Raw genomic sequence first — 11,442 nt, forward strand, 5'->3', positions numbered from 1 at the left:
CCCCCCCGTCTGGCCGGCAGCCTCTCTCTCCGCGCGGCGGGCCGACGCCTCCCTCCCACCACACCCCCGGCCGGGCTCTGTGGCTAAGGCGGCCGCGAGCCCCCCGAGAGTCACCGCTCTGCCCAGGAGCACGAGACCAGGACGGTGACAGGAGCCGGCTGCTCCCCTGGCACCGGCACCGAGACTGCGGGATCGGTCCGGCGTGCAGAGCGGCCGCTGCGTTCCTGGGCTCAGCCTCCAAGCGGCGCTCGCGCCCACACAGAGCGGGGCGGGCACTTGGGTGTGGTGTGCGGTCGCCGATGCTGCTTCTCGGGTCTCCCACGCACACTCGGGTGAAACAGGCCGCGAGGCTGACGCCCGGGACATGCCCAGGCCACCCCGCCAGGTGTCCCAGGGCTCTGCCAACTCTGCATCCCACTCGACCCCCTGCCCGTCCTCAATGACTCAGGCAGACGCGGGAGCGTCATCCCACACCCACACCCCGACAGGCCTGTCCCCACCTCACCATCCCAGTCCCCATTCATGTCGCAGCCAAGGCAGCACCGCGTCCTTAGAGCCAGCGCAGAGCCCTGGGGCTGAGGCTGTGGCCTTAGTGTTTCACAGGAACAGTTGGGGAGGATAAAGTTCCGAGGTGGGTGGCGGTGACGGTGCACAACACTCATGTGCTGCAGCCACAGATTATACACTAAAGAGCTACTTTTACATTATGTATTTTTACCACTATCTTAAGAAACAACCAAGGAAACCCCACCAGGGCTTCCCTCTCTTTAAATAAAACCCAAACCCCCGGCCCAGCTCCAGGGCACTGCTCACCTCACCTCCCCATCCCCATCCCCAAGGGTCACCCCACAGACCACTCATCTCAGCCTGTCACTTCCTGATCTCCCAGGGAGGCGGAGAGGTGGCTGGGAGAACACAGCAGGGTGGGCCGGCCCCCAAATCACCAGCTCCAGGACTCTGTCCCGCTGCTCCAACTGAGGCAGGCATGACAACTTTCTTTGGTAGATGAAAGACACCAAGCACACATGGCCAACGGATACAAGTGTCACTCGGCTTTTAACATGTCAGCCCCTTCCTGCCATGATGGACAACCCTAAGGAGCAGCCCTCGCGGGCTCTGGGACATGGCAGGTCCTGGTCAGTCACATGGGGAGGGTGCTCAGCTGTCCAAGGTGGACCTAGGTCCCTGCACTCTCAGGTCTGGTCCCCTCATGTGCTTCCCCGGACGGAGGTGCATTCCCTGGAGCCTGTGGGCTGAGTCTAGTCCCCTGTGGGCCCTGACCCTGATACCCCCTCAGTCCCCGATGAGTCAGGCCCTGCCCAACACGTTGCTCTTCCCAGGCCGGGGCGAGACTGTCGTTACCACTCTGGGTGTGAAGACATTTCCTTTCACAGGCTTTGCAGCAGAGACAGAAGGAGACAGTTGCCAAGCTAGGTGCAGCAGTGCCCAGGGACACTTTTGTCCACAACATTCCACATGCAGGACTGCAACCACCCACGCCAGAACTCAAATGGGGAAAAAGTCAAGACAGCAACCCAGACCTTGGGCTGCACCAACCCGATGCCTGACCCCCACGTCATGCCATCCTCGGAGCCAGGAGGGCCCCCAAGTGATGGCTTGGGTATGTACCAGGTATACAGAAGATGACAGGGTGACACTAAAAGGGCAAACAGAGTGGAAGGACACGGGACACCCCATACTGCCTATTAGCACCAGGCAGGGTCAGTACAGCCATGCAGACACCAGGGAACGAGGGTCACAGCAGCCACCTAGTGACTGGGTAGGGAGGAGAGCTGTTGAGAAAACATGCCCAAGGAAAGGGAACCTCACTCATCCCCCAGAGGGTGGGACAAGGGGTGGGACTGCCTACTGGGCAGGCAGGCCAGGGGGCAGGGGTCCTAGACTCAGCTGGGGTGCCCTTGGGCCACTGCCTCCTGCACTCAGAGATGGGTGATCTGCCTGCTGGGGCCCTGAGCCTGCGAAGACCCCTCCTGAGGTTGGAACAGAGTGCTGACACTGTACCTGGCCACACCTAGGCCCTGCGCTCCACTTTGTCCACCCAACTCCGGAGTGCAGACACAAACTCCCAACACTGTCCAACTGCCTGGTGCCCAGCCCCTTCCTGCCAGCTCTGTAATCAAAGCCCACAGTGTCACAGTGCTACCACTGATTGACTGTCACCTCCCTCCCCATTCATCTCCCATTGTGACGCTTTCCTGCAGGTCTGTAGACTCAGGGCCACCTAACACAGAGGGACCCTGTGCCCCCGTGGGGCTCCCAGGTTCCAGGCTGAGCCAGAGTCCCGCCACTCACACCCCAGCCATGAGCACCTCCCCCAGGAGGGCACTCGAGTGAACAGCAAGGAAAAACCCAAGCAAAGGCGTATCCCTGCCGGGCACACGTTTATCCCAGTCAGTGGCCTCCAGGGTGACTCCCAGGGAGGCTGTGCAAAGCCATGTGCATCGACCTGGGGCGGGGCTTCCCACTTGCTCCCTGGAGACCAGCTCCTCGAACACCCAGCCCTATAGCATCCAGTGGGGGCCGGGCGTCCTCTCCACCGAGGTCCGTGTCACTGCCTGGCTGCCTCCGCCTGCCATACCAGCTCGCCCGCGATGTAGGTGGCCTGGACGTGCAGGGCATCATCGAGCACCACGAAGTCTGGGTCAGAGCCAGGCAGTAAGAAGCGGGCAAGATGGGGCCTTCCCACCCACACCTGGAGTTACTCCCCCAACCCAAGGTTGGTGGGGAAACGGAGGCCCAGGGACCTCTGACTCCTCACAGATGAACAGGATACTGGGGAACCATGATCACTGACTCCTAGCAGTTAGGGACAAGGGACGAGGCTCCCTGCAGCCCCTCTCCTGACCTGTCTTGAAGGCCACAAAGCCCAGCCTGACAGGGACAGGTCCAGACTGAGGCTGGTGGCTGGCAAGCTGTCTGGGAAAGGACTCGGGGAAGATTCCACCATTCTGGACCCTGTCCCAGGCCCCCCAAGAGCTCCTGAGCCCTCCAGCAAGGCCAGACTACTGCTTCGGGCCCTCACCTGCATCAGCACCAAAGTCCAGGGTCCCCTTGCTCTTCTCCAGCCCCAGCAGCTGGGCAGGGTGCAGGGATGCAGCCTCCAGGGCGGATTCCACGCTGCAGCCTGTTCAGGGGCACACCCTGGTGATGGGCCCCACCACCCCACAGCTCCAGCACCCCACCTCAGGGACTAGGCAACAGACATAGGGACCCAGCTCTCAGTCTTCAAGGTGATGGCCTGTCGCCCTGGCTCAACCACCCCACTGCCTGGAACCTCCCGGTGGGCAGGGTTTTGGCACATTCCCAGCACTGCCCCCTGAGAAACCCTCAGCCATGGACAGACAGAGGAGGTAAACAAAGGACCCTGGTGGGCCTCCCTCTTCCCTCCAGCTTCCACCACATGGAGCCCCTGCCCAACCTACAGACAGACAGACACACACACACACACACACACGCAGTGCTCACTGACCCGTGGCCTGCAGGAAATGTCGGACACAGACGTCCATCGGGGCTATGCTGCCACTCAGCGTCTTGGTGCCTTGAGAGCAGAGAAGCCAGGCTCTGGGGGTTCGTGGACCACAGGGCATGCGGGTCCAGAACTGGGGGTGCCGTAGGCAACAGGGGATGTACAGGCTCCCCTCCCACCACCAAGGAACCAAGGGGCTGTCCTCCCCTGGCAGTCAGTAGGACCAGGGTGCTCACCTGCCACATACGCCGTCAGCCCGTCCACCTCTACCTCCTGTTGCCCCAGCGTGTGCCGGCCATTGCCCAGGCCCAGAGCCGGGATGGCATCAGTGACCAGCACTAGCCCTGGGAGAGGGAGAAAAAGCCTCAGGACCTGCCGCCTGCTGTCCCGCCCACGTTCCTGCTCTCTGCCCATGGCTCACCCTGGGGATGGGCACGGTGGGCAATGCGCAGGGCGGCAGGGTTGGTATGCGTGCCATCAGCGATCATCCCATAGAAGATGCAGCAGCCTGGGGGCAGCCGGTCACTGGTCAGGAGCCCAACGATGCCCGGATCACGATGGTGGAACTGGGCAGGTCAGGGGAAGGGGACGGCTGAGCCACAGCAGGACCCACTGAGTCCCCACCCACCCCTGCAAGGGCACTTACGGGCAGCATGGCATTAAAGAGGTGGGTGATGAAGGTGGCTCCGCTCTCCACTGCCTCCTCTGCTGCCCGCAGGTCAGCCACTGAGTGCCCTACACAGGGACCTGGATTCAGACTCCACACCAGCACAGAACCCCCATGGGCCCGGCCCAAGACAGCCCCCTCACCTAGGGACACGCAGATGCCTCGGTCCGTCAGCGCCTGGATCACCTCATGGCTGCGGCCCAGCTCTGGGGCCAGCGTCACAATGCGTACATTGTCCAGGGGCCCATAGGTGGCCAGTACATCCTGGAAGGCGTTGGCCTCAAAGGAGCGGAGGTGGGCCTCCGGGTGTGCGCCCCGCTTCTCCCAGCTGATGAATGGGCCCTCCAAGTGCAGCCCTGGGAGGAGGGGAGCAGAGTGGCTCCAGCAGGCCCCGCCCCACCCTCACCTGCCCCCCAAGCTGGGCATCTGGAGGGGGAGGGGCTGCCAACAGGTCCCCCAGGAGCCTCCCAGGATGGGGGCAGGAAGGAGGTCAGCCACTCACCGAGGACCCCTGCCCCATGGGGACCACCACTCTTCACAGGGATCTGAGGAAGGACCTGGGGGGAACCAGCTGTTAAAGCCCTGCCCCCCGCAGCCCAGTGCCCAGAGATCACAGCCCAGCCAAGGTCAGAGGTCACAGAACAGAGTTCAGAGCCTGGTGCCCAGTCCAGCCCCCGCGGCTCATCCCTTCAGTTGTCAGAAGGTGGCTGAAGGTCCCCAACGGTGGCCAAGGAGAGAGCACAGCCAGCAGAACCGTGGGATATGTGGTCAGGAGCGGGAAGAAAGGACAGGCACAAGAGACACCAGTGGTCGGCCCATGAGGACAAGCAGGTGGTAGGTGCTTCCGGGCTGGAGAGTGGGCACTGAGGGAGGCTGCCGCCTGCCCTGGCCCTTAAGGCGGCCCCAGTCCAGGCAGCAGCTAGAGTACCGTGGGACAAGTGTCCAGAGAGCCTAGGGGCCCAGCAGGGTCACAGGCCAGCCTCAAGCTGCAGGGGCAGCAGGCAGGAGGAGGGAGTGGCAGACTCAGGGACTCCGAGGAATACAGCACAGTGGAGGCAAGGGCAGGGCTCAGCACCCGGCACGGCCCACACTGTGGCCCAAGCAGGACACAATCAGGAAGGCCCAAGTGTCAAGGGGCGACAGGCTCACAATGCACATTTTGGAGACTGACTGGCAGGTGGGTGTCCAGCCTACATCTTGTCCTCCAATATGAGCAAGGGCATGGAACTTCCAGGGCCCTGCAGACACTGGAGACTCCAAGCGAGGATGGTAGCTGGGTTATGCCCTCCACTGGAACTCCCCACCCCAAACAAAGGATTTTTTTTTTTTTTTTTCCGAGTCGGAGTCTCACTCTGCCGTCCAGGCTAGAGTGCAGTGGCATGCTCATGGCCACCGCAGCCTCGACCTGTTGGGCTCAGGTGATCCTTCCAACTCAGCCTTCCAAGTAGCTGGAACCACAGGCACATACCACCACACCTGACTATTTTTTTGATTGACAGAAGAGATGAGGTTGCCCAGGCTGGTCTTGAACCCCTGAGCTCAGATAATCCTCTTGCCTCCGCCTCCCAAAGTGCTGGGATTACAGATGTGAGTCACCATGCCAGGTTTTTTTTTTTTTTTTTAATTTTTTAATTTTAGAGACAGGGTCTCACTCTGTCATTCAAGTTGGAGTGCAATGGTGCAGTCATGGCTCACTGCAGACTTGAACGCCTGATCTCAAATGATCTTCCTGCCTCAGCCTCCCAAAGTGCTGGAATTACAAGCACCAGTCAACATGCCCGGCCCAGGAAAAATATTAAGAGGCTTAAATCCAGGGAGACCTGGTGCAGTGGCACATGCCTGTAGTCCCAGCTACTTGGAAGGCTGAGGCAGGAGGATGGCTTGAGCCCAGGAGGTCAAGGTCACAGTAAGCTAGGATCACTCTACTGCACCCCAGCCTGGGTGACATAGCAAGACTGTCTCTAAAAAGCAAACAAATAAGCAAATAAAAAGCATTTAAAAAAAAAACCTGAAAGGCAAAGAGGACAGAAAGGCATCCAGACTATGGTGGCCTGGCAAGGAGACCCTGGCAAATTAGAGTGGGCACACGCAGGGGCAAAAGTAACCGCCATGGGATCAGGTCATGGCAGCACGGGTCTTTAAGAAGTGGGGTGATCAGCTGGGCTCGGTGGCTCAGCCTGTAATCCCACGCCTTTGGGAGGCTGAGGTGAGTGGATTGCCTGAGCCCGCGGGTTTGAGACCTGCCTGGGTAGCAAGACCTCATCTCTACAATAAATCAAAAAATCAGCCGGGTGTGGTAGCGCATGCCTGTAATTCCGGCTACTCAGAAGGCTGAGGGGGAAGGATCACCGGAGCCCAGCAGGTCGAGGCTGTGGTGGCCGGGAGCGGCCACTGCACTCCAGTCTGGGCGGCAGAGTGAGACTCCAACTCAAAAAAAAAAGGAAGTGGGGTGATGACCAGAAGAGGTTGAGCACCTGGAGAAGCAAACCAGAAGGCCTCTGAGCAAGGGGTTGGTCGAGGAACAGCGGAAAACCAGGTTACTAAGTAGAGTCTGTGTTCCTTTTTTTTTTTTGAGTGGGAGTCTCACTCTGTCACCCAGCTGGAGTGCAGTGGCTCACTCTCAGCCACTGCAGCCTCGACCTGCTGGGCTCAGGCGATCCTTCCACCTCAGCCTTCCAAGGAGCTAGAACTACAGGCACGCACCTCCACGTCCAGCTAATTTTTTATTTCTTGTAGACATGAGGTCCCACCATGTTGCCCAGGCTGGTCTCAAACCCATGGGCTCAGGCAATCCTCTTGCCTCCGCATCCCAAAGTGCTGGGATTACAGGTGTGAGCCACTGTGCCCAGCTGAGTCTGTGTTCTTAAGGTTCTCGGCTTTCAGCCAAGCCTCTTTCCTCTCAGCAGAACGAGAAGACGCTTCTCCAGGGACCTGACCAGCCCAAGAGAAAGGACCTGGGGACTCAAGGAATCCCCTCCTCCAGGCTGGGTTCTTTCAGCCAGTCTGCTGGTGCCTGTCCTCAAAGACAGCACACAAACAGGTTCACCAGGCAGCTTGAGAAAATCTTTTTTTTTTTTTTTTTTGAGTTGGAGTCTCACTCTGTCGCCCGGACTGGAATGCTGTGGCATGCTCCCGGCTACCGTAGCCTCGACCTGCTGGGCTCTGGTGATCCTTCCGCCTCAGCCTTCCAAGTAGCTGGAACTACAGGCGCGCGCTACCACGCCCAGCTAATTTTTTGATTTATTGTAGAGATGAGGTCTTGCCAAGTTGCCCACGTGGGTCTCGAAACCGCGGGCTCAGGCAATTCACTCACCTCAGCCTCCCAAAGGTGCGGGATTACAGGCTGAGCCACCGAGCCCGGCTTTGAGAAAGTCTTTAAAAGGAGACAGAGAAGCACTACAAACACAAAGACACATCATGGGCACAGAAGAGAGATATTGTTAATATCCTCGGGCAACAAGAGGTCTTGCATTCATGAAACAAGAATAGGGACAGAGCATGGTGGCTCATACCTGCAATCCCAGCACTATGTGAGGCCAAGACAGCGGGATCACTTGAGCCCAGGAGTTTGAGGCTGCAGTGAACTATAATCATGCCACTGTACTCCACCCAGGATAACAGAGTGAAATGCTGACTCTTAAAAAATATTAAAAATACGTGCACACCAAAGCAAAAAACCCTAGAGAAGATAAAGTTGAGGAAATGTCCAGAAAAACAAAATAAAGAGAAAAAACTAGGAAGCAATCTAGGAAAACCAAGAGAATTATAACAAGATTCCTGCTGGGCATGGTGGCTCAAGCTTGTTATCCTAGCACTTTGGGAGGCCAAAGTGAGAAGACTGCCTGAGTCCAAGGGTTCAAGACCAGCCTGGGCAACTTGGTGGACCTCGTTCCTACAATAAATCAAAAAATTGGCTGGGCTGGCGGTGTGCACCTGTAGTTTCAGCCACTTGGAAGGCTTAGGCGGAAGGATCGCTTGAGCCCAGCAGGTCGAGGCTTCAGTGGCTGTGAGTGAGCCACTGCACCCCAACCTGGGCAATGGAGTGAGACTCCAACTCAAAGAAAAAAAAATTCCAATAAAGAGACAACAGAGAAATGGATGTGGAAAATCATCACATAAATAATTCAAGAAAAACAAGAGAACAAAACCAAAACCTGACCTTCCAGACTGACAGACCCTGACAACAGCCTGCAAAACAGATAAACTTCCCCCAGTCCCCACAGCAAGCCTGAGACTTCAGTAGAAAGATCCTACAAGCTTCCAGAAAGAAGAAATACATCATCCCTAAAGGGTCAGGAGTCAAATGGCTTTAGATGTTTCATATGCAACCCAGGAAGCTAAAAGACCACATGGGAATGCCTTTATCTACAGGAGGTCAGTTGCATTGGCTCATGCCTGTAATCCCAGCTCTCTGGGGGGACAAGACAAGAGGATTGCTTGAGCCCAAGAGTTCAAGATCAGCCTAGCCTACATAGTGAGACCACGTCTCTGCAATAAAATAAAATTCTAAAGGATAATGACTTCCAAAATTCTAGCCCAACCAAACAATTCACCAAGAAAAGAAAGACAGTTTCAGACCTTCAAAACCTCAAACACTTGGCCTCCCATGATCTGTTTCTCTGGAAGTTACAGGAGGATGTAACTCCACCAAAATGAAAGCATAAACCAGCAAAGAGAAAGGTGCCAGATTCAGCACGGGACACCCTGCAGAAAGAGGCCAGGGGACTCACCAGGGTGAGGACAAGGGAGTTCCCAGGACAGCAGCACTGGGAGAGCAGGTCCCAAAGGCTTCCAAAAGATGAGGCAACTGATGGGCCCCACAGTGCACCTCAACAGCCGGAGAGGAGAGTGGGATGGCTGGAGGGCACCTGGAGTTGAATTAGGAGCTAAGAAACCAGACAGAGAACACAGATGCCAAAGCAAGGAGCCAGCAGGCAAGAAGACATAACCGAGTCCAAGTCCCCTGTGTGGTCCTAATGACCCATCTACGTAGCTCTTCCTCCCAAAATTATGGGTAACTACTTGGAGAAGAGGAGGGGATGGGAGGAGACAGAACAGGAAGGGGGTGGGAGGGCTGGAAGGCTGAGAACAAGTGAATTCTCACCTCCCCTAGTGGGAAGACATATAACATATATTTTAGAGATATGGGGAGCAAACTCCAAAAGAGTCAGCTGAGTTGAAAGTGACTGTCCCGAGCGGTAAGTGGGCGGGGCAAAGGTCCACTGCTTGTCCTAACAAGTCATGCAGATACACAAGTTCACCAAAGATCAAAAAGAAAAAAAAAAGATGATGGCAGAGTGTTTCCAGAACAGAGCTTTAAAAGAAAAGACAAGAAGCACTAAGTAAGGAGAACAGAATAAAGGATCCCCCCGAGGAGGAGGAGGGAGTGAGACTCACTGCAGGCAGGAAAGCAGCTGAGAAGGTCAAAGTGCATAGGGTGTGTGGAGCCAGAGGTGGTGGCCTGGCTGCCAACCTGAGGGGTCCAATCTTGGCTCAGCAGATAACGGACTTGAAGTGGAAAATGAGGTGATTGATCTGCCTCCAGGCATGGAAGCAAAGGTCAGGGCTAGAGGAGGAACCCACCCCCCAGAAAAGAGCAGGTGGTCTCAACAGACCAGAGCATGACAACAAAAGACACTGGCAACTTCTAGCAAAGTGACCACCCAATTCCACCCAAGGTATATGGATCCTAGGGGGAAAATGGGGTGGCCGGGATGGGAAGGAGTGAAAGGGCTGCTGGCTTCTATGTTACTGGCAGGAGTTGTTATAAGTCCCACCAGTAGTTACTCTCCACCTCCCAAGCCCTTCATCCCGGCAGGCTGCAATGGGTGCTGAAAAGAAAATGAAGTCCTACTCACTAGAGACCCCTCCTTTTTCTATTTTTTTTGAGTCAAGAGTCTCACTCTGTTGTCCAAGCTGGTGTATAGTGGCACACTCAGGCCACTGCAGCCTTGACCTGCTGGGCTTAGGTGATCCTTCCACCTCAGCCTTCCAAGTAGCTGGAACCACAGGACGTGTACCACCATGCCAGTTAATTTTTTGATTTATTGTAGAGACGAGGTCTCACCAAGTTGCCCAGACTGGTCTCGAATCCCTGGGTTCAGGCAATCCTCTCGCCTCTGCCTCCCGGAGTGCTGGGATTATAGACATTATAGACATGAGCCACCTGTCCAGCTAGACCCTTCCTTCTAAGGAAGAGCTGGCAGCATCTCCCTTCCATGCTGGTCAGACACGCAGCTGAAGCCCAGGCAGCCTACAGGCAGGGTGGGCAGGTGGGCAAGGCTTGGCAGAGGAGGCCTGGGGGTCAGAGGGCTGGCATGGGACCAAGGCCAAGGACTTCCAGGCATAAAGCATGGGGGCAGGAGAGAGGACAAAGAGGTTCAAGAAGTAGGAGGGAATGCTGCGGGCAGGGCGGGGTGATGTGCTGAGTCCTGTCTTGTATAAGTCACTCAGTAGGACCCAGAGCCTGGGACAGTGGCTGTGAGAACCAGCTGCCAGCTTGCAGCAGAAAACAAGTTTGACTTTTGATATGTGACTGCGCTGGGAGAGTTGTGGAAATTTTGAGAAAGACACCTATAGCTGACATTTACTGAGTGCTTAACGTGTACCAGGCAGATTGCTGATCACACTCTGACCCTAAGAGATGGATACTGTCATGATTCTCACTTGAGGTTTGAGAAAACTGAGGCTCAGAAGACAGTCAGATTGTCCCACACCTTCCAACTGATGGATGAAGCCAAACCCAGTAAGCACAAACCCAGAGCCCACACTCGATCCCTACAGCTCCTTGCTCTGACTGTGTCCACAGGCCCAGAAAAGGACCTCGAGGACAGATGATACAATCCATAATCCTGCATTGGAGGAAGAAACCACTGGGGCAATAGACAAGACTAGGACACCGGCAGGTGGACTGAAACATTAATAGGATTTATCTTCTAAACTCACTAACTAGTGGTTGCACACACAAACACACACCAAAAACCCTTTTTTTTGAGTTGGCGTCTCACTCTTGTCACCCAGACTGGAGCACAGTGGCACACTCATGGCTAACACTGCCTCAACCTGCTGGGCTCAGGCAATCCTTCTGCCTCACCCTTCCAAGTAGAAGGAACTACAGACATGTGCTACCATGCCCCACTTCGTTTTTTATATATATATATATATATATATATATATATATATTCTTTTTTTTTTTTTTTTTTTTTTGAGTTGGAGTCTCACTCTGTTGCCCAGACTGGAGTGCAGTGGCCGCTCCCGGCCACCGCAGCCTCGACCTGCTGGGATCCGA

At 56.0% G+C, this 11,442-nt stretch overlaps 1 protein-coding gene across 1 annotated transcript in view; it reads right to left on the bottom strand.

Annotated features, from left to right (window-relative positions):
* Nucleotides 1-2,387: 2,387 nt before the first annotated feature.
* The window catches only part of AMDHD2 (amidohydrolase domain containing 2), an 11,567-nt gene continuing 2,512 nt past the window's right edge, over nucleotides 2,388-11,442 (bottom strand). Inside the window, exons 4-11 of the mRNA XM_008049892.2 lie at nucleotides 4,657-4,711; nucleotides 4,298-4,510; nucleotides 4,134-4,222; nucleotides 3,909-4,053; nucleotides 3,724-3,831; nucleotides 3,491-3,559; nucleotides 3,044-3,145; nucleotides 2,388-2,658 (exon numbers count right to left, since the gene is read on the bottom strand). Of these exons, the coding sequence (XP_008048083.1) occupies nucleotides 2,570-2,658; nucleotides 3,044-3,145; nucleotides 3,491-3,559; nucleotides 3,724-3,831; nucleotides 3,909-4,053; nucleotides 4,134-4,222; nucleotides 4,298-4,510; nucleotides 4,657-4,711 (870 nt within the window). The 3' untranslated portion in view covers nucleotides 2,388-2,569. The remainder of the gene's footprint in view (nucleotides 2,659-3,043; nucleotides 3,146-3,490; nucleotides 3,560-3,723; nucleotides 3,832-3,908; nucleotides 4,054-4,133; nucleotides 4,223-4,297; nucleotides 4,511-4,656; nucleotides 4,712-11,442) is intronic.

Source organism: Carlito syrichta, unplaced genomic scaffold (genome assembly GCF_000164805.1).
Source record: "Carlito syrichta isolate Samal-C Ts95f unplaced genomic scaffold, Tarsius_syrichta-2.0.1 Scaffold138851, whole genome shotgun sequence".
NCBI classification, from domain to species: Eukaryota; Metazoa; Chordata; class Mammalia; order Primates; family Tarsiidae; genus Carlito; species Carlito syrichta.